At 33.6% G+C, this 24415-nt stretch overlaps 1 protein-coding gene across 2 annotated transcripts; it reads left to right on the plus strand.

The window, feature by feature from the left end:
- Positions 1–9155: 9155 nt before the first annotated feature.
- On the plus strand, positions 9156–12181 carry LOC144428320 (uncharacterized). 2 transcript variants are annotated; one of them, XM_078117405.1, is made up of 5 exons: positions 9156–9223; positions 9835–9906; positions 10445–10516; positions 11106–11177; positions 11937–12181. In XM_078117405.1, exons 1-5 carry the CDS (start codon positions 9164–9166, stop codon positions 12003–12005), a joined length of 345 nt encoding a protein of 114 aa, XP_077973531.1. In that variant the 5' UTR covers positions 9156–9163; the 3' UTR covers positions 12006–12181. The 2 variants fall into 2 exon arrangements, with proteins under 2 accessions (XP_077973531.1, XP_077973530.1); XM_078117404.1 differs by lacking the exons at positions 11106–11177; positions 11937–12181 and having other exon boundaries at positions 10445–10693.
- The last annotated feature ends 12234 nt before the right edge of the window (positions 12182–24415 follow it).

Raw genomic sequence — 24415 nt, forward strand, 5'->3', positions numbered from 1 at the left:
GGGATTATATTCACAGTGTAAACCAGGGGACACCAACCCGTTGCCCGCGGGCACCAAGTCGCCCGCAAGGACCATATGAGTCACCCGCAGCTGTGTTTTGAAATAACTCAAATAACGGCGCTGATCAGTAAGCTACATCTACTAATTTTATTCTTGCTATTCTTGTTTAAACCATATATATATGAGAAATGAAAATCACAATATATTAATTATTGTAACGGTCAGCCTTTTCTATATGGGACATCGGTAAATGTCATTTCAATTATGACATCACACACACTAGGTCAGCTGGAGCCATGCGTGTTGTTCTTTTTTAACCTTTTTTTAATGGAACTTGGACATGTCAAGCATTGTTGAGCAACGTTCAGCCTTGATGCGGGAAAGGTAGAGCTTAAAATTGTAACACTGCTAAATGACCTTCACCTCAAAGCCAATCAGGGCTCCAGTTGACACAGAAAGTGCCGTGGTGTATGAACAGCAGCTTCGATAGTCGCAAGCTTGTTTGGTTCAACCTATCTTTGTGAATCAGCCTTTTATTATAATTTCATCAAGAACAAACACTGAACATGCCTCACTGATGAACATCTGCAAGACTCACTCAGAGTTTGGGGGTCAAGTTGCAAACCAGAGTACAACACAAGAGTGGAAAACATGCAATATCGGGTTTCCCACGTACTGAGGAGGAATACACCAGATTGAAAGAAAATATGATTTTCATGATTTGTTAAATGTTTTGGTGGAATTTAACATTTGATAGCTCAACCACTATTGATAGTTTCATGAATAATTATCAATATCAGTGTCTACCTGGCTAAATACCATTAATATCAAATTGGCTTTTCAAAAGAGTGTTATTAGCCTAGTCGGTACCCAGAAAGGAACCCGCTGCTTCGTAAAGGTGACCCCTGGTGTAAACATTGAAATATATATAACCAACGTAAAGTATATATCAACTAACTATCGAATTGGGATTCTTCTAAACATTTTATGGTTCAAATTCTGTTGAGTTCAGATCGAATTAAAATTAGAATACACTTTTGCGTCAACAAAAGAAGTGAAATATTGAGTGACATTGAGCATATGTTTATAATACAATATAAATAATATATAATATTACCTAAAAACCTATATATAATATTACCTAAATACCTATATTTTATTTCTTACCATAAACTCTTTTATTGAATGCATATAGACCCTCGTTGTACTAAAAGAAATTAAAACTTCTATGACGTGGATCAAAAATACAAAATGGTAATCGGCACTTTCATACATTTCTGTTAAATAACGACCTGAACATGTGAAAATGTTTGAATACAAGATAGCGTACGATTTAATTAAGTCATGTTTTCAGGATTTAAAATTTATGATTTGTTACCAAAAACGGGAATAATCTATCTTATGACCTAAATAATCTACCTCAAGGAAAACTGACATGAATGTTTTAAATGAAATAGTGCAATATGAACCAAAGATCCTTTATTTTATGAATAAACCTGACTAAGTGTGGAATATCAAAATACAAATCACGTCTGTCGGACGTTTCCGCCGTTATCTAATTATAGCCGTTCATATTTATAGGTTTTGGGTGATCTCTCCGTGGTCTCACCTCGTTTCAAAAAAAAAAATTCACCACAACAACGACACAACACGAATTTGTCAAAGTGGCTTATAAGTAGACTTTTTGTTCAATACCATTGAAACTTCCTTATTTTTATATAATTTCCTTATATTTTTACAAAATAAATCAAGTGATGAGGATTTCTGGAAATCGCTCTGATTGACCTGCTTTGAAAACGATATGAAATACTTCTGTTATCTCGCAAATTCTTAGAGTTTCAACAATGATCCAAAGTTTTACATAAACAGCTTCAAACTACTATTGCCTTGGCAAATAAATTAGGTGTTGGAATAATTGTTATATGTTTTTTGCGGTCGTTTATTTCCAGAACCATCAATCCGATTATTTTCTGTAACTGGAATGATTCAATTTTTTGAAAATAACTGAGTTTTCTCATGTTCCATACACAGACTGTATTATATCTTATGTCAGGCTGTTACCTACATTGAGCTGAATATAATAGGTATATGGCTATAAAACAAATTTGCGTATAATTTCATCCACCTACGGTACAAACTCAAATCCTATTTTTTTAAATTATATTATTATATTGATACCAGGCAACAATCAAATAACTTTCCATATAAATATCTATCCTCTATCACCGTGTAATTATATTTTATTATATATTCATGGAATCGACTATTTTCTCGTCTTGTTTCCCCACATGTGCACGTAGTCGGTGTATTATGATTACTGTACCAGGGTTTGCAATTTTCAGTAAAAAGATATATAAATTCAATGATTATTTGTAAATATGATCCACCAAGTAGTAGTCAGATCACCGAAGAGAGTCTTTCAAAAATATTTACAATTAATTTATATGCCAAAACAATTTCAATTTGAAACAGTTTATGCAAAACTTTGCCAGATCCAACCAGGAAAATAAAAACTTAAGGGGATATTAGTTTTGGAAGTATCCCATTACAGACTTTTTGCCAAAAATACTTCTTATATCTTAGCTTTTGTAAGTCAATCATAATTTCAATCTGTTTGTGCAAAACCGCATCGTGCAGCTAACAAGAAGGTTCAATAGTTGAAGAAATAAAATTCAAAGAATGTTTGGCATATACTTTACACTTAATTTTAATTCTCTAGAACAAATCACAATATAAGATGTTTTGCAACACTTTGTGTTCTATAAAAAATGAATAGCTAGTGCGAACAATTTCCAAGGAAATGGGAAATCCGCATAACGTTTTCCGCAAATATTGCTAAATACGCTACAAAAACATTATGTATGAGTTTTTTTTCGAAATGTATCGGTGTTTGTTAATAGCATAATAGGTTTTCAGAAAGCATTGGCCAATAAGCTGGTTAAAAATAATGATAGAATAGAATGAAATATGAAAACTTTTCCAAAAGTACTTTACCCTAAATTTCTATTTCTACAAATATATTCTTGCGACAAGCCACACGACAGAGATTTCTGGAACAGTTTGAAATTCGAATTTTTTGAAAAATAAATTGAGTACCGAGTATTTTTGGAAATCTCTCTGATCGACCTGCTTTAAAACGTTATGAAATATTTCTGGTATCTCGCAAATTCTCACAGTTTCAACAATGAACCAAAGTTTTGCATAAACAGCCTCAAACTACAATTGTTTTAGCAAATAAATATGGTGTTACATATTTTTTAAATGTTATCTGCGGTGATCGATTCCAAAACCATCAAACCGATTATTTTCTTAACCTTCATTGTTTACAAAATAATTCATTATATTAAAAATAACTGGAGAGTTTTCTTGTGTCCAATACACGGACTGTATTGCATCTTATATAGCATATGGCAGGCTGTTACCCACATTGAGATAAATATGAAACCAATATTTAAATAATTTTTGTTATTAACATCCTTTTCCGTATTTCCTAAAGAACCTGATGTTTAAAGAAATATACCGTACATATGATCCGCCAAGTATAGTCGAATCACCTAAGAGAGTCTTTCGAAAATATTTACAAATAAATTATTTTCCAACATAATTGTTATTTAAGGCAGTTTATGCAAAACTTTGTCAGATTCTGGAGAATAAAAAGCTGAAAGGTATATTAGTTTTAGAAGCATTCCAATGCAGATTTTTTTTCCAGAACTCCATAGCTGCCTTATTTTTTTAGTCAATCATAATATTTAAGCTGTTTTTGCAAAACCTCATCGTCGGCTAACGAGAAGGTTCAATGGTTGAAGATATAAGAAAAAATAAAAATTCTCAGAAATTTTTAACAAATACTTCACAATATTATAGAACAATCATAATGTTTTGCAATATTTGTGTTATATAAAAATGGATAGCTAGCGAACAATTGACATGAAATAGAAAATTCGCTGAACGTTTTCCTTAAATATTGCTAAATACGCTACGAGAACATTATGTATGAGTTTTTCTCAGAAATGTATCGGTGTTTGTTAATAGCATAATATGTTTTCAGAAAACATCGGCCAATACTGCCAGTAAGCTGGTAAGAAATAATGGTATAAGAGAATAAAATATGAGAACATTATGTATAAGTTTTTCTCAGAAATGTATCGGTGTTTGTTAATAGCGTAATATGTTTTCAAAAAACATTGGCCAATCCTGCCAGTAAGCTGGTAAGAAATAATGGTATAAGAGAATAAAATATGAAAACGTTTCAAAAAGTTTTTTACACTAAATTTATACTTTTACAAATATAATTTTCCCGCGACAGAGCTTTCCCGGAACAATTGAAAATTCAGTATTATTGAAACATAAATCAAGTGTTGTGTATACCTGGAATTCGCTCTGATTGACCTGCTTTAAAACATTATGAAATATTTTTGGTATTTCGCAAATTTTTAGAGTTTCAACAATGATCTAAACTTTTGCATAAAAAGCTTCAAAGCACTATTGCTGACTAGAACACGTCCCAATATAAAAGACTATATCGTGTAACCAATAGCGTTTTAACATTGCAATAGTTACAATGAATGACAACAATTTACAAATACTTTTGATGCATGTCCTCATGGTGTATTTCGGAATATTTACCAAAAACATTCTGAAAAAAAAGTTGGTAAAAAGAGCCATAATCTTTTCATATTTTGTAACATAATTAGATTGTAACATAGGTTTTGAAGTTTTGCAAAAATCTCGGTAAATTACAATCAATTTGAGAAACTAGGTGTAAAATACATTCTCATGTTTTATTTTTCACAATCATTGTCTCAGCTAGCTACCAGCAAAACAGGCTAAAATTTTCCAGAAGCAATTTCAAATATTAACAAACACCGCTGATATATAATGTCTATAAGTCTTTATAATTATATGTCGCAAACTTTTTTCGAATTTCTATTTCCCTGACAATTTGTTTTGCTAACGAGCCATTTCCTATTTACTCAATGAGTATATTGTATTGAACAAACATGTAAGGAAGGTTATATTTACTCGATGCGTTAAGAACACCAGTTTGCTCTAGTAGGTAGATACTTGAAGATTAGAAGAACCGAAATTAATACGTCGAGGCCTACATTTTTATCGGGGTCGGTATTTTATCAAGTAAACACCAAAATGTTTTCTTGCATGTGGTTTTTTTAAAATTTTTTCCATTCATTGAAGTTATTTCTCTTTTTATATCCAATTGATTATTCGTTTTCGTACAGCGCTTCATAAGAGTTTTCGGACCTCCTGAAGTATGCGCACCAAGATGGCGCACAACCTGAGCTCAGGTTGTGTACCAGGTTAGGGTTCAGGTTATGCGACATCTTGCTGCGCATACTTCAGGAGTACCGAGTTTTCCTCTTAGGGCTCTGTTCAAGACGTTTCTGGAAATGAGCTGTTAAATTTTGGATATACCGAAATTTGTCCGCTCAAAAATTGCCTACCATCTTTATTACGCCCCGGACGAAGTGAGATTAGAATTATAGATTTGCAGGCTGTGATACCAAATCACTGAATTTCCAACTCAAAAGTTAGTATATTTTGACACAAACTGAATTGAATTTGAAACGATCGCGACAAAGTTCTCTGAAATTCAAGAGAATGAATAAAAACTCAGAATTGAAAATTAGCAAAATAGCTATAGGATTCATCATTGTATTTTTCAATGATTTGGCTGACGGGTGACTTAATATTATTTGTATCTAATGCAAAACAAATCTGTACTATGCTATTCCTATTTTAAATATTTTGCTAACGGTTCATTTCATTGAAGTTCTTTGAAATTCAACTTGTACATTTGTCCTGAGAATGAATAAAAACCCAGAATTGAAAATTAGCAAAATAGCTAGGATTCATCCTTGTATTTTTCAATGATTTGGCTGACGGGCGACTTAATATTATTTGTATCGTTCGATAGACGAACCTGTACTATGATAATAATTCCTATTTTAAATAATTTGCTAACGTTTTATTTTGTCTAATCTCAGAAAAAACGATCTGAGCGCTCAACAGTTCTAAGTCACGATGCATAAATTTTTCTCATCTCTTTTGATGTTGGCTGCGGTAATATCTATGCTACTTGATCACGGGAAAGGTACTCAAAAATCTATTTGTCTAGTAAAATTATTGAAAAGAAAATATTTCGAAGTTCCATGGGTAACTACTCTCAGCCGAAAGAATTAAATCAACTACCAACAAAATTACTATTGTCTTTTTAGTTTTGTTTTTGAAAGAAGCTTGCAAACTCAAGTCCGGATCAACCCCAATTTTAGTAAATTCAACACCCAACCCGAACTCAGAGTAGAAAAAGTATATTTCTTTTGCTGTTAAAAATCACAAATGTATGACGAATCATGTGTGTTTGGTCTTGTAATGAATTTTCAACCTTGTTACCCGTGACCTAACTTACATCATATCATACTAAAAAAGAATTTGTTTGAAAATACTAAGTTATAAAAATTTTAGTCCATTTTTATTTAAGATCAAGTAATTGAATATTAAGTATAATAGCATTCAGATATAATTGAAACCATCGATCAAAAATTTTCTACATGAACCGTATTTGTCTCACCAGATTGCTGTGAATGTTTACGTTTCAATATATTTCTTATTTATCACAGCATGTTATAGAGATGAAGACTGTGATGATATGCACTATTGCGATAAATCGTCTAGGACGTGTGAAAGTTTGCGTAAGCGTTCATAATTTAAAACCAAGATTTTAATTTTAACAATTACCATCGGCCCTCAGTTGTTCCAAACAACCAAACTTCATTTCGAATTTATCGCATATATCCATAGCAGCATGGGAATCACTTTTATGCAACAGAATGGCAACATAAATTCTACTATCAACTAATTTACTGTTCTCTCGAATTGTATTTGAAGAAATCTTTTAAACTTAGGCCCGGATTCAGCCTATTTTCATGAAATTCTACACCCAACCCGGACTGAGCTTCGAAACTGTGTTTTATTGCCGTCATATTTGACAAACTCACTTCGTTCGACGTCAACGTCAATTGTCGCTGATGTCACTGTCATCTATCAGATTTTGAGTTCTAGAGTAAACTTTCTCAAGCACGGATTCTCAGAGTCGAAACTGTTTCCTTGTCAAAAATTACATATGTGTGACAATTGAGGAACACGTCTCAAAATTTCCTACTGAAAATTTTTATTTTCATTGGTCTTGCAGGGGAATATTGTCGAGTTTTCGTGGCCTCAAATGGGACATATCATACAACCAAAAAGCAATTGTCTGAAAATAGAAAGTTTTGGAACATTATGCTCATATTGGAATCAATAACACAATAAATGAATATTCAGAATTAAACCAATCAGATATAACTTAAACTATCGATCACCAGTTTTTCTGCATGACCCTTATTTGTTATACCAAATTGTTGTAAACTTCTCAGTTATAGTATATTTTTGATTTTACACAGGCTGTAGTCGAGACAATGATTGTGATGATCATCAATACTGCGATTAAGATTCAGGGGCGTGTTTTGAAAAAGGTTAATTTCTGATATTATGCAAAGTACTTTCAATTTCTATAATTACCATTAGTCGGTCAAACCAGCAAAACCTAATTTCGACTTCATTGCATATATTCACATAGCAGCATGCCGATCACTCTCATGCAACAGAATATGTTCATTAACTCAACCACTAACAAAATTACTGTTGTCTCTTAAGTTTTGTTCCATGTTCTGGAGGCAGCTTGTAAACTTAAGCCTATTTTTAGCAAATTCAACACCCAACCCTAACTCAGTGTCAAGAGAGTATTTTTTTGTCAGAAATTGCACACGTGGGATGAACCACGCGTCAAACCGGCATAATTAGGCTTCCCGCTGCTTGTCAGCAGGGAACCTATTGTATTCCTGTGTTTTATTATTATTATTATTTATTATTATTTATTATTATTATTATTTTTTTTTCAAATTGGTCCTACAAACTTGAAATTCACCTCAAATGTGCAGAAGTTCTCAGCTAGCAATAAAATGCAAATTTTATGCATGACTGACCACGCTTTCACGCTCCAGTGAGCAAAACGCGTATTCAGTTTTTTTGCGATTTCTCAAAATTGATACATGGTATTGGGTTGAAATTCATAACAATGATTAATGGACATGTTCCTGATACGATATGTCAAGGATACGCATGAGTGACCTAGGCGATACGCTCCAGTGAGCAATATAGGATTTTACATTTTCATCTTCTTCTCGAGAACAACACTACTTAGAGACTTGAAATTTACATCACATGCAGACAATAGGTCCCCCATCATAATTTGCAAATTTTATGCATGACTGACCACGCTTTCACGCTCTAGTGAGCAAAACGCGTTCTCAGTTTTTTTGCGATTTCTCAAAATTGATACATGCTATTGGGTTGAAATTCATAACAATGATTAATGGACATGTTCCGGATACGAGATGTCAAGGATACGCATGAGTGACCTCGGCGATACGCTCCAGTGAGCAATATAGGATTTTACACTTTCATCTTCTCCTCGAGAACGACAGTACTTAGAGACTTGAAATTTACATCACATGCAGATAATAAGTCCCCCATCATAATTTGCAAATTTTATGCATGACTGACCACGCTTTCACGCTCCAGTGAGCAAAACGCGTCTTCAGTTTTTTTTGCGATTTCTCAAAATTGATACATGCTATTGGGTTGAAATTCATAACAATGATTAATGGACATGTTCCGGATACAATATGTCAAGGATACGCATGAGTGACCTCGGCGATACGCTCCAGTGAGCAATATAGGATTTTACATTTTCATCTTCTTCTCGAGAACGACACTACTTAGAGACTTGAAATTTACATCACGTGCAGATAATAAGTCCCCCATCATAATTGTCTTCAGTTTTTTTTACACGGGAAGCCTGTTAAAGCTGCACGCAGCTCTAGTTGACAACTTGAATTCGTTCGTTTTTTCACGGATATTTTGAATTTGTTTTCAAGTTGTCGTGACCTAAATTAAATCATATCATACAACAAATACCATTTCTTTATAACTAAAAATCAATTAAATATTTCACTCCCATGTAAATGAAATATTCAATATTTCCATATTAAGAACAATACAGTTACAATGTATTTCTCAATTGTATTTTACGCAGAATGCGAAAAAGATGGTAATTTTGATTATTGGGAATATTGCGATACAACTTACTGGACGTGTGAGAATAGAGGTGAATACTAATGTTATGCACAACAACCATCAATTTCTACATTTATTACACCAATTTAAAGTTCATAGGAAGTATTCATAGAAGCACGCGGATTACTTTAATTCAATAGCATTTGTTCAAAATTCAACTTTCAAGATTATTATTGTCTCTCAACTTTTGTTCTGTTTTATTTTATGAGTATTTTTCAAACTCAGGCACAGATCATATCAATTTTACAAATTCAACACCCAAACCGTACTCTGCGACGAAACTGTACTTTATTATGTCAGAAATCATTCTTGCGTGAAAAGCCACGGGTCAAACTGTCGTATTTGTTAACTTCACCTCGTTCGGTCTTCCATGAAACTTTCAAATTTGCTCTCTAGTTGTCGTGACCTAAATTTCAATATATCATACAACAGCAAGAAGCATTTCTATACATATATGAATTTATTAAACATTATACACTCTCTTAAATAAAATAATATGTCTTGCTGTATTCATCATAATACAATTTAGATATAGCTAAACTATTCATAACTAATATGTCTGCGTGACCGATATTTGTCGTACCGTATTGTTATGAATGACTCTTTATAATCACGGTATATTTCTAATTGTTATTTACGCAGATTGCGAAGGGAGCGATGACTGTAAATATGGCAAATCTTGCAATACAAAGTCATGGACTTGTGAGGATAAAGGTGAATTTTTATTATTGTGAAACAAAATTTGGTGCTCCCGAAGTATGCGAACCAAGATGGCGGACATCGGAACGTAACATGGGTAACAGGTTAGGGTTAGGCGATAATTTTTTTCCAATTTTCCTTATTTTAGTCCTATTATCAGTTCGAAGACTAGCCAAGAGTCTACCTAGTATTTATACCTAAAATTATGGCCTAACCCTAACCTAGTACACATATTACATTCCGATGTCCACCATCTTGGTTCGCATACTTCGGGAGCCCCCAAAATTTATTATTTCTACATTTACCGTTAGTCCTTATTCGCTTCCAGTTAAAGTGCAAGGAAGTGTCCATAACAGCACCCCGATCATTTTCATCCAATTGAATTAGTTATGTGCAACAAAAGTTGAACTTTCTACATTTACTGTAAGCTCTTATTCGGCCCTAACATTCGAAAGTCATTCAAGGTCCAATAGAAGGATCTATCACGCGTCAAATGCGTATATTGCAGTGAATGTCTCGGTTACATTTTATTTCAAAACTGTTTTTTACACAGCCTGTAATGAAAACAAAGAATGCGATTCTTTCCAATATTGCGATGAATGGTCAAAGACTTGTCAAAATAAGGGTAACATTTTATGTTTATGCAACAAAGCTTTCAATTTCTAGAATAACCATCGACCCTCAGACGGTCCAAATGACTAACTCCATTTCGAGTTTATCGCATATCCATTTTAGGGAAAAGAATAGGGAAATAAAGTCAACTATTAACGAATTCAATGCTATCTCTCGAATTTAGCTTTGCTTTTTGAAGGAATATCTCAAACATAATCCCGGATTGAGCCCACGTGTGCATCTGCCTCGTATTTGACAAGTTCACTTTGTTCAGTTTTAAAGAGAAATTTCAAATTTGTTCGTGAGTTGCCGTGACATAAATTGTATCATATTGTTAGACAAAAAGTATTTATCAGAATTATTATACATTAAACCTTCAATTTGAATTCATGGTCCAGTAATTGCATTTTGCTGCATGACCGTTAGTTGTATTACCAGATTGGTGCGAAAATCTCAGATACAATGTATTTCAAATTGTTTTCACATAGATTGTCAAAAAAAAACGATGACTGCGATGACAAACATTTTACATCTATTTGAATGGAATATTCTATTTTTCCACAATACAGTTACAATGTATTTGTATTTTGTATTTTACGCAGAATGCGAAAACAACGATGAATGTGAATATGGGGAATATTGCGATACGAGTTCGTGGACGTGTCAAGTTAAAAGTGAATACTATTGTTATGCAACACAACCTTCAATTTCGACATTTACTACATTGATTTAAAATTTATAGGAAGTAGCTATAGCCGCATGCGGATCACTTTCATGCAACAGCATTGGTTCAAAAGTCAATTTTCAACAAGTTTATTATTGTCTCTCAACTTTTGTTATATTTTTTCATTTATTCATAAGTATTGTATATTAACATGTCAGAAATTTACTTCAGTCTGTCATGAAACTTTCAAATTTGATCTCGAATAGTCATGACCTAAATTGCAATATATCATGTAACAAAAAAAGCATTTCTCTGAAAATATTAGGTTATAAATTAAATATTATGCATTATGCAATAAAACGTTAAACATCTACATTTTGGCGTCAGTCCCTACCGTCAGCTTTTCGCCGGTCCTAACAATCAAAAGTCATTTAAAATCCAATAGTAGAATATATAGAACGCGTCAAAAGCGTATTTGACAACTTCGCATTGATCGGTCTTGCAGTAGATTTTCAAGTTTGTCCCCCCGTTGCCGTGACCTGAATTGCATCATATCATACAACAAAGAGCATTTGTCTGAAAATACAAAGTTATTGAACATTATACTCTCATTAAAATTCAAGATCTAGTGATTGTATATTCAGTATAATATCATTCAGATATAACTTAAACTATCGATTACAATTGTTCTGCATGAGCCGTATTCGGCTCACCAGATTGGTTGTAAATGTCTTACTTTTATTATATTACTAATTATTCTTCTACACAGCCTGCAATAGAGACCAAGAATGTGAATTTGACCAACATTGCGACGCATCTTCTAGGACGTGTCAAATAAACGGTAAATTTCTATGATTATGCAACAAAGCAATACCTATCGGCCCACATTTGGTCCAAACACTCAAACTCAATTAGCAGTTTATCGCATATATCCATAGCATGTGTGACGAACGTGTCAATCCGTCATATTTGCCAAACAACTTCACTTCGTTAGGTCGTTCACCGAAATTTGTTTTCAAGTTGTCATGATCTGAATTAAATCTTATCATACAACAAAAAGCATGTCTCTGGATATAAAAGTTATGAACTAAAAAATTATGTGATGAACCAATCTCATGGTCGAAACTATATTTCTTCGTCATAAATTACATCTGTGTAACTATTGAAAAACCACGAGGCAACTTTTCTTACTAGACAATTTTATTTTTATCGGTCTTGAAAGGACATATTGAATTGTTGCCGAGTTTTCATCGCCCAAAATGTGCCAAATCATACAACAAAAAAGAATTTGTCTGAAAATAGGAAGTTTCGAAACATTATGCTTATAATTTTTCTACATGACCGGTATTTGTTATACCAAATTGTTGTAAATTTCCAAGTTACAGTATATTTCTAATTTGTCTTTCACACAGGTTGTACTCGAGACAATGATTGTGATGATCATCAATACTGCGATAAAGAATCAAAGATGTGTTTAGATAAAGGTAATATATGATATTATGCAAAAACCAATTTCAACAATTACCATCAGTTAGTTCAAACAACAAAACTTAATTCCGACTTCATTTCATTTATTTCCACATAGAAGCATGCGGATAATTCTCAGGAAATAGAATTGGTTCATTAACCAAAATTTTGAATTTGTTCTCATGTTGTCTTGACCTAAATTAAATCATATCTTATAACAAAAAGCATTTCACTGAAAATGAAAAGTTATAAAAATAAAAAGGAATTAAATATTTTACTTCCATTCAAATGAAATATCTTATATCAGGGCTACTCAACTAGCGGACCGCGGTCCAAACACGGACCTTTCGACCATAAAATTTGGACCGCGTCTGCTTGTTTATTTTGGCAGGATAAGCATCGTTTTATAGGTTCAAATGATTTTGATACAATTTTAATACACAGCTATACAGTTTGTCGTACTGGTACCGATGTGCGATGCTTGTGTCCATATTTGCGAGCCAATCATTGCTCTTGTATTTAATTTAACATTGCATTTGAAGTTTCGTTTATTTGATGAAATGAATTTTTCTGTAATGTCCGGACCCCGGTAATTTTGAAGTTTTGTAAACGGACCTTTGGTGAAAATGGTTGAGTAGCCCTGTCCTATATTACAATATTGCGCACAATAAGGTTGAAATGTAATTCTAATTTGTAATTTTCGCAGAATGCAAAGGAGACGATGACTGTTATTCTAATCAATTTTGCGATACTAGTTACTGGAATTGTGAGGATAAAGGTGAATACTAATGTTATGCATCAAAACCTTCAATTTCTACATTTACTACATTCATTCAAGATCTATATGAAGTGTCTGTGGCAGCATGCAGATCACTTGTCTGCAACAATATTGGTTCAAAACTCAACTTTCAACAAGTTGTTTGTCTCCCAACTTTTGTTCTGTTTTATTATAATTTTTCTTCAAACTCTGGCCCAGATCAAAACAATTTTACAATTTCAACAGCCGAACCATACTCTGAAACAAAACTGTATTATATTATGTCAGAAATTGTTCATTTCTCAAGAACCACGAGTAGGGCGGCGGCAGTGTGGCTCATCGCGCTTGGGATTACGCTCGCCACCGCGTCTCTGATTACTCGCAGGTTCGAATCCCATGCGGGAATGGTAATGTGCGAGAGGATTTCTGTACTTCTCGCTGCCGTAGGGTGGTTCACGTGACCGCTGGTCGGTTACGGCTTCCTCCACCATCAAATCCATGCTTCTGAAAACAAATAACTAACTAATCCCATACCCGACTTGGAATGGTAACCGGACGAGAGGCCGTGGTTCGCCATATGGTTAAGCCGTCTTATCGGCTCTCATCTCCCCGGGATAAATATGTAAAATCTATCCTAACTGTCGTAATAGATAACTTCTCTTCGTCCAGTCTTTCATAGAACTTTCAAATTTGTTCTCGAGTTGTCATGACCTAAATTGCAGTATATCATAAATTCTAATTTGTATTTTACGCAGACTGCAAAGACAGTGATGACTGTTATAATGGACAAAGTTGCAATAAAATTCTTTGGATATTATCCTCCTGTTATAATTTAAGATCCAGTAATTGCATATTCAGTATAATATCATTCAGATATTACATAAACTATCGATCACAATTTTTTTTTTGCATGAGCCCCATTTGTCTTGCCAGATTGCTATGAAAGTCTCATTTACAATATATTCTAATTTGTCTTTTACCTAGCCTGTAATGCAGACAAAGAATGTGAATATTTCCAATATTGCGATGAATGGTCAAGGACTTGTCGAGAAAGGGGTAAAATTCTATGATTATGCAACAAAGCTTTCAATTTTTGCAATTACCATCGGCCCTCAGTTTATCCAAACAACCCATCTCCATATTGAATTTAGCGCGTATATAACCATAGCAGCATGCTGATCAATTTTATGCAATAGAATATGTACAAAAAATCAATTATCAACAAATTTATTGCCGTTTCCCGAACTTGTTTTTCAATTCCAAATGCATTTTTCAAACATAATCCCGGATTCGACCTATCAAATTTAACACCCAGTCCAAACTTTGCTTCATTGCAAGAAATCACTCATGTGTGATGAAAGTGCGTCATATTCGACAAATTCACTTCGTTCAGTCTTGAAAGAAAAGTATATTCAGCACAATCTAAATCATTTAGAAATCAAAGTATCGATCACCTGTTTTGCTTATTAATGATCGTTATTTGTATTACCAGATTGGTGCGAAAGTCTTAGTTACAATCTATTTCTAATTTGTATTTCACACAGAATGTAAAAAAGACGATGAATGCTATTCCTTTGAAAAATGCACGAGTTCAGGGATGTGTGAGCAAAAAGGTAGATTAATAATATTATGCAAAAAAAGATTAATTTCTTGAAGTATTCATAGCAGTATGCAAATAACTCTTTAATTAAGATTTCAAGCCTAACACTAAACTCGAACTCAGTTTCAAAATTTCTCTCCAGAAATCACTCATTTGTGAAAAACCACGTGTCAAACTTGTATTTGACATTTTCACGTCAATTTATGTTTCATTGAAGTTTCAAATACGTTTTCGAGTTGTTTTGGATTCAATTTATATCATATCATACAATCAAAACAATTTGCATGAAAATTGGAAGATACTAAAGATCATACATTCAATTAAATTAAAGATCCAGTAATTGTATATTTAGTATAATATCATTTATACATAACTGAAACTATCAATCGCCCATTTTTCTGCACGGCCGAGACTTATCTTTCCAAATTGTGGCGGATGTCTAAGTATAACGGAATATGTCTAATTTGACTTTTACACAAGCTGTATTGGCGACGATGAATGTTATTACTATCAATATTGTTCATGAATTTGTTGTTTACTATTGTCTCTCAAATTTTGACATGTGTTTTGGCATGGTTTTGCCAATTCAACTCATTCAGTCTTTCACTGAAATTGTTCCCAAGTTATATTGTCACATTTCCATATTAAGCACAATACAGTTACCATGTATTTTTAATTCGTATTTTACTCATAATGCGAAAGAGACTATGATTGTGACTCTGGGAAATTTTGCGATACGAAATTCTGGACGTGTCAGGATACAGGTGAACACTTTAGTTATACAACAAAACATTCTAACTCTACATTTACTACATAAATTTAAACTCCATAGGCAGTATCCATCGCAGCATGCGGATTACTTTGATGCAAAAGCATTGGTTTAAAAGTCTCTCAACTTTTGTTCTGTTTTTCTCAAACTCAGGCCCAGATCAAAATAATTTCACAAATTCAACTGAATTGGTCCATAATTTGTTGTTTACTATTTTTTTTCTCAAATTTTGGCATGTGTTTTGCCAGTGTATTTGATACATAATTCTTATCATATCATACAATCAAAAGTCATTTGTTTGAAAATATTAATTCACTGATCATCATACTCTCTTTTAAATTACAAGTCTATAAATTCCATATTCAGAATATTACCAATCAACTATAACTTTTTCAAGCACTAATTTTCAACAGGACCAATATATATGCTCTAACGGCGCTGCAGAAGAATGTGCATCGAGATGGCGCACAACCTGATCACCAGTACTATGTTCAGATTGTGCGCCATCTTGGTGCACATACTTCGGGAGCACCGCTCTATCTAATAGATTGTTTAGAATTATATCCGCTCCATACATAGACATAAGATATAAATTGATAAAGAATGTTTTTCACTTTTTTTTATTTGTCTGTTATTTTGAACAGAATACTACTACTACTCGTATTGAATATTGCTAAGAAGCGAAAAGCATCATAAAACGAGACATGTTGTAAAAGTAAGCAATAGAAGATAAAAACAAATACGATACAGAGGAAGTATTGATGCAATCAGAGATAATGAATTTGCTTTGCTCCTAATTTGCTGACTAGAAAATAATAAAATATTTTAGAACAATAATCGTTGTTGGCTTTGTAAACTTTGTATTCTGGTCATACTAGATGTTTCAGGCAAGCATGGAACAGCATTTATTTTTATATATACATCCATACGAACTTGTGTATTGTTTAATAACTTTCAAACATCTAACTATACAATGAAAGCGTCGTCCACGGTCAATTTGAATACAACTCCAGAAAGTTTAGAGATTTATTTAGAACTCTATATATCCGACCCTGAATATTTGTGATTTTCGAATCTGTTTGATGACACTGGTATGTTTGTAAACGACTCTGGCTCATTACTCTAATGACGACTCTGGCAACTCTTATTTTCTCTACTTTGCATCTATACCTACTGATTAATCTTCTCTTTTTATTATTTAACTTGAAACAAGAATCTGGTGTTATTTTCGGACTTCCACTTTAAATGAGGCTTTAAACATGACAAGTAAATTTCACACAATTTTCTCGAACATGGCTTTTAACTTTAATCACCGATACTTGGTAACAAGGCTTCAATTAAAGAGTTAATAAAGCGTACGATGTTACATTTACTCATTCTTTTTAAACAGACTTTGAACAAGTCTCTGCTGCTCCAATGATTCGCACGTATCTACTTTTTGAACTTTCATCTGGAACAAACTGCCACTGAGACCGATTAATCCTGTTTATTTTAGATACGTGGATAGGTTAAGTCAGGGTGGTCCAAGGTTACGAAGATGTTGGCGGGCCGCAAAAACTTTTGAGAATGTCTCGCGGGCGTAGTCGGAAAAAACCCAAAAGTGATCAAAACATTGCAGGTTGACTCAATTTAAATATAATTGATAATTAGAGTTTACGGTTCTGATCATTTTTTAAGGAAGATATATAAAGCCTTTAGTTATTTTAAAATTGTTTTCCGTGAAATAACGTGTATTTTTGGTATCTTCTTTCGTGTTTGGTTTTGTAATGTCGCTTACAATTACTTTCTTTCGTAACAGATATTACTTGAAATCATACCAGACACTGTGGTTCAACGTTGTTGTGGGTAAAGGAATACGATTCCTCCTGGTATCGGTCACCTTTTTTATTATTATACTCATTATATGATGAATTGTTTTATTACTTGTAGCGTGAGCGGGCCTGGGACTATCGTCAAAGAACAAACAAGACCGTCTAAGCTAAGTTAGGACTCTGGAAATGGATCCCGGGGCGCTAAGTCAGCTCTGCTTGTCACTGCTGTCACATGGTCAACGCTTGAAAATAGATTAGTGTTTTCACTAATATAAAGCACAAAACGTCTCTCAAAATGAGGAGTTACTTGACGGGAGCAGGCACAAAGTTTAGATAAAAAGCGCGACTAATCTCATCGACCTGTCTGCACAGGACAATTCATTCTCTTTGTACCGATCACTGGACGTCATTCCCATATTGGCACTATCTTGACGATTATAGATACAGCATTGAAATTCCGTGATTTTAACAAACTTCAATTTCGACATGGGGATTAGGAAAAGAGCTATTCCTAGTATAAATAGTTTAAAAATAACTCAAAAATGTTCTACCAATGGTTTAGGGTACGCCAAAATTGTTCTGCGGGTCTCACCTCACGGAATGTGTCTGCGGGCCGCGGTTTGGACCATCCTGGGTTAGGTTATATAGGTGAGGTCAGTAGTTTTGTTTGAGGATGAGGGTTGCCCGGGCTCTTCTATCAGTAAAAAACTATGAAAAAGAGTTACCAACTGTTATTTCATTCGCCAGACTCAATAATCAACTAGCAAAACAAAAGCAACGAAGTAAAAGAACATATTCACCTTAAATGAATGTAATATTCACGAATATTACCTAGTAAGGAGGATTACTAGTGGTCCGAGAGTGTGGTTTGCGGGCGCAAGCTTGATAATCCCCGTGTTAGATCGTCGTCTCTACCTTCTCAGTTTATCTCAACAAATATTAGCTCAATAACTCAACTAATTATGAACTGATATTCACTCAGTAGGGAATTTGATGGGGACACCAGGATACACGACTTTTTGAATTGCTTATTTGTGAAACTTCTGGTGATTCACGTCAGCAATGAGCATTAACAATGTAACACAAAACTAGATTTGGTTTCGACATGTTAATATATCTGTTTGTTTATTGTATAATTCAGGGATGTTTATGCAATCAGATGTTCGGAGTTGATAAAGGAGGTTTGTTAAATGATTCATAATAAAATAAATAAAGAAGTGGGGGAATAAATTTCTTAAAAGGTATGCGTACAATTATCTCTGAAGAAATAAAATTTTATTCAGGTAAATTAACTTTATTACTCGTGCTTATTTCCAATCTTGAGTTTTTATGTTTTATACAAGATCATAATTTATTTTGGTATTTACATTTTATGGGCTACTATAATTTGTTGGATATTGAAGATGCTTTTGGTGCGGAAGGAATAGATTTTTTGGTTTTTCTCTTTTTACCAAGTAAAATGTATAGATTAAATAAATTTTACCAATATTTGTTAATGAAATGTCAATATTGAGCGATGTTTTGTATAAAAGTCGCGCATTTTAGATGTTACTTGCAAGGATAGCTGTTTTTGTTTTTTATATTCAAAATGATGTAAACTACAAATAACATTAATTTTTGAACTTTTATTTGTCTACTATAATATTTTCAGGCTAAAAAGATACGTTTGCTAAACGAGTATCTATTTTAATCAAAGGCTAGCTAATAATACGTGAAATTAATGAAAGTAGGTAATTTTAAATACATTACTTCCGTGTGTACATTCCCGTAAATTTGTGTACTCAAGAAGCAAATTAATTTATCAATCAAAAGTAATGTATTCTATCAAGTATAACTGAAGTTTTCTAAATTTTGAAAATAGATATTATTTAAAGTTTTGTTTTTCAGCGAAACCGTATGAAGCATGGAAGTGAGACACAAGAGGTACGGTAAATTAAAAAATTAACTTTGCTCCCCAACACACCACTTCAAGCGGTTTAAAACGAATAAGAAAACAACGCGACCGCGGGTTGTTACAAATAAAATAATGTTAAGCAAACAGGAAAGATTTTATTCGTCATTAGACCATGCTTTCGTGGGTATATTTGAAGAGGATAAGTCATCATATTACCAATGAAGAATATGTATAAAAGCATTGCTAGCTTCAGAAAAGTCGCATGATGATTCTAGTAACTTCTGGTTAATACTTCATCCAATGTGGATTATTTTAATTTAGTCTTATAATGTACAGAACACATAGAAATTTTTACGATTAGAATTAAGTGTTCACAATTTTTTTCAAGGTAAACCTAATAGGCTAATTGTGCAATGCCTCAGCGCTTCAACAAGTTGTTTGTGTGTTACGAGATTTTTCTGGTCCTCTCTCGTATTTCTCACCCTTTCGGGGGGTTGTGACTACGAGCTAAAACAGTTAATTTTCTGATAATGATATGTTCATAAAAGTTAAGATCATTTGAACATTCACTCAAACAAAAACGAAAATTGCCTCATAGTACGTGATTTGTTTATATATAGGGCAATATGTCATACATCAAGTTGATGACGTAGCTGAAGTTTGTGAATGACATCATTACAAGTTCTAACTGCGCTAGACTCAAGCGATTATAGAAACAAACCATAGGTGACATTGCTTCAGAGTAAAATACAATTGTTTCTCTATTCGATCTTGATTGGGGTAAGTAAGATACCTGGATTCCCATGGGTCACCCAATAAATACCCCGAATTGACATGAAATATTTTCGGACTAGAATTTGGCTGTCAAAATTAGAACCAGATAATAAATTCCACAAACAATATATTGCAACTTCGCGATTACGACTCTACGATTCGTAATTTAAAATTATATTCTTGCAGATTCCAGGATAATTCTTTTGTGGTGTATCCAGAATTTAAAAAAAATATTATTTGAAGTATTTAAACCAATGGCAAAGATTTCGACTCATACAAAAATGTTGAAAATTAACAACGTTTAGAGCATTGATGTTGTGTTGAGTGCTGTTTAGAGCAGAAGTTTCAAAGAAGTAAATCAGAGTTTATATTTATATTTAGCGTCTATTATCCTTGGTTTGAATTTAACTTGCTAGTAAGAGATCAAAAGTTCGTTGCCTTGGTTTTATTATTTTAAACAATCGCATCTTAGGGGAACTTGAATTTTGTGTATTGAACTGCAGGTCCTTTTTCCTTGTTTACTTTCTACTTCGGATCCGTATGTGGAATTTGCCACAAGGATGTTTGAACGAGATAGTATTAAAGTGTTAGGTAATCTCTTTCAGCGAAATAGTGAGTTTATTTGTGAACTTCCGTTAGATCTAACTTCTTCAAAGAATAAAAGATATAACTGGGAATATAAAGATCATAAGAATTTAGTCCATAATTGAGTTTCTTATAACTGGATTTGGATGCTATGGGGATGTGACAATTTGGTCCGTATCGTCATCGCAGAACTCAAGTTATAGGAAACTCAATTACAGACTAAATTCTTGTGATCTTTATATTCACAGTTATTTAAATCTTGTATTGTTTGAGGAAGTTAAACCATGATCTAACGAGAGCTCACAAATAAACTTACTATTTCGTTGAAAGAGATCATGTTATTTTTACTGATCTCATCTTACTTTGCAATAACCACATATTATGAGGTAGTTTCAAGGAGTTTTCATACCAAACTTTTTGACCACCATTGATATATCATTGAGCCTTTACACTTACAGTATTTACATTTAGAAGGAATCTTCGAAATACGAAGACATAGAATTTATGGGGAAATATTGTTGGGATACACATATTATATTAGGGGTGATTGATTTAAATTCAGAAACCTCATGCTGTGCCCGACGATTGCAAAGCGACATTTAGGAACGTGAAAGATAATCAAAAAGTTGAAAAGCGAAAAGAAGTACTTTGATCATAAGTTTTGTTCCTTCATTTCGAAATATGTTGCATACTGTATGTGTATATCGTATTTTGCCCATGTACAGTACTGTATTCGTTCTGTTAAAACAGGCGCTACATAAAACTGGCTTACGGCAATTTTGGGGAATATTTTTGGGGAATATTTTTGGGGAATTAAATTCACCAATATCAGATGCGATCGACAAAAGACGTGGCGATCGACCGGTATTAAAGCGCCCGTTTAATTGAAAACTCAAGGCAATTTATGCCGCCTGAGCAATTAATATTATAATACAGTAAAATAATGTTACGTTTCACAGTGAGGAATACTGAACCTAATGGAGTAAATCGAATTTCTTTAAAATTCAGGTATTGATCGATACAAAAGAAGTCTTCGTAAAACATACCTCACCAACGGGTACACTAGATTAATTTTTGACACCTATATTTTTCACTTTAGATTTTGAATATTGCAATAAAATAAACATCGTCTGAGTTGCTTTTCAACTTGTCGCAAAACAAAATTATGGGTTGAACGCGACACAATCTGGAAAAATAAATTTACTCAAATCTATTTACGGTGGCGAGTGCAGTATTACGTTAAGATTTTTGAGGGGAAATAATTTATTAATGGAATACGTGGGACAAGTGGGACATGACATTTCCGAGATACCCATTGAATACTTGTTCCGTGATAATATGATGTAATCGCATGACGCTTGTATGTGTTCTCCAGCACAATGGGTGCAGCGCTTCTTACCGCAACAATGTTTCCCAATATGCCCATATATGTTACAATTGAAACACCGTATCGGATTTTATTAATGAGTCTTAAACCTCAAGTATCCCATTTCAAACGTTGAAGGCACAATATTTATCTGAAATTCAATAGGACCGTAGAGCAAGGTTGAGCCTTAGCTTTTTTGCGTGCTAGTCGCTTTGCTTGTACAACGCAAAATTTAGCAAAAAAGCAAGCTATTTCGTTGTTTAACAAATCTTCTGGAACGTGATTGATAACGCACTGTGCAGGAAAATCTCGATTTCGGTAGTTTTCTGTTTTGACGGGAATCGACATTGAAGCGTTTCCTAAATATTACATGCAATCACGATGCTAACTTGCTTTCTTGTGACGCATTTTACAAGCAAGTAGCCAGAAGATAGCGGGCGAATGCATTTTTGCATTCAGCTATTAATTTCCTCAGAGAACCAGATACAAGAGCGGATTATATTATCGCAACTGACGGCCTATCTGAGTAGCTTTAATTAACACACATAGTTTTGTGAAATCCACCTGTTTGAGACACCATCTGTTAAATAACAGGCTCGGAGTGGTTCTGTTTGGTGGTATCGTGTTGCATACTGATTTTAACTTCGCTAACATTGCTCGAATCATTCTCATCAGTCAATCTTCGCTTGAATGTTGTCGACTCTAATTCCATGTCGACATTTGCAGGTGATATGGTTAGCCAGTCCCCCCGGCCCATCAACGGCCGAAACTACCCGGGCATAAGTGTCGCCATAATATTATTGTGGACATGAATAATATCGTTTCTTGCATCCTTCAAATAGAATTATTGAAGAGCTCCGAACTCCAAAAATATTAGTTTTAAAGATCCTAAAATTACTTCATAGCGAACTTTTTTTTGCTGCATAAAAATCGATGAAATTGAGCGGAAGGTGTACGTAATTTGCTCGTAAAATTGAACGGAACCGCCATTGAAGCACAACAAAAAGGAGGGGGGAGGGGGGTAATGGAACCATATTTGAAAACAAATCACCGAAACACTGCTAAGCCTATGTATATTTGAAATCCCTAAATAAAAAACTCTATTTTCATTCATTCTGGTTTCCATGCTACTTTTCGTTTTATCGTATCAATATTATCATCATTTATATTATATTATCATTATAGTATATCATTATTTATGTCTTTTGCAATATTGGAATTAACAGCCCATTTAAATATTTCACACGCACCATCATCATGTTACGGATTCCAAATCTTATTTTTATCAAATCAAAATATGACGAACGAATGCAATAAATTGAAATTATTATTTTTCAGTCGCATAACCATTTTAGTTTTTTTTTTAAATATACGTCAGGGATGTATCTTACCAACTTTGAGTCGCATGATCATTTTTACCCTTAATGTATTCAAATTTGACCTGGAGTATTGATGCATTGGCGAATATTTAACATTGCAATACTATTATAGACTGCAGCTTTTGAAACTTTCTGTTCTTTCGTATACTATGACTTTTCGGATGTAATTCAAGGGCAGTATTTTTGGACACGTTAGTGAACATAACAATTATTTCCATATTATGCTGTTGTTCTTGTTATTCGTCGTCATTATCATTTAAAAATCGCTTTTCTCTTCGAACACTGGACCAATTGCTTTGATATTTTCTGTGGTTGAAGATTAAATTTTTTTGCCAGAAGGCTATTACTTTTATTTATTTCTAAATTTCGTATGAAATCCTATATTTCGTCCAAAATTTCGCTGTATTATTTTATCCATGGAAACACTGGCTGTCCGGTTTGATTCTGTAAATTCTTGATACGCGAAACTCGGAAATTTTTTAGGGTACCGGTAGCGTCAAAGGTAAGAACTGTTTCGCTCTGGTTAACGCGCGCATATATTTGAGCATTGTTCTCTTATTTCTAATACAAATGCACTGTTACACAACCTCATTCAACAAAAACAAACTCACTCACAACAAGATGAAGTACTAAGTGACAACTGGGAGACCGTGAAATGTGTTGCGCTCGATTCTGTGTAGCCCTCACACGCGTCCCAATACTCCAGTCCTGACCCCAAACCTATATCGGTTAATTGTTACAACTAGTCCGTGCTTTCAAGCAATTAAAGTCTGTGAACAGCGGTTAAAGTGCCCCCAGATTCTTCTGTGCCTTTCAAGTGCTGCCCCAATATAATTCAACTTGAAA

This window comes from Styela clava, chromosome 10, assembly GCF_964204865.1.
Source record: "Styela clava chromosome 10, kaStyClav1.hap1.2, whole genome shotgun sequence".
In the NCBI taxonomy this organism is placed as follows: domain Eukaryota; kingdom Metazoa; phylum Chordata; class Ascidiacea; order Stolidobranchia; family Styelidae; genus Styela; species Styela clava.

Bases quoted from the DNA above. Each gene is read 5' to 3' on its own strand.
- LOC144428320 (XM_078117404.1), top strand. From the start codon at position 9,164: ATGGTAATTTTGATTATTGGGAATATTGCGATACAACTTACTGGACGT. The intron at 9,224-9,834 runs GTGAATACTAAT...TTATTTACGCAG, and splicing joins CTGGACGTGTGAGAATAGAG to ATTGCGAAGGGAGCGATGAC. The intron at 9,907-10,444 runs GTGAATTTTTAT...TTTTTTACACAG, and splicing joins ATGGACTTGTGAGGATAAAG to CCTGTAATGAAAACAAAGAA.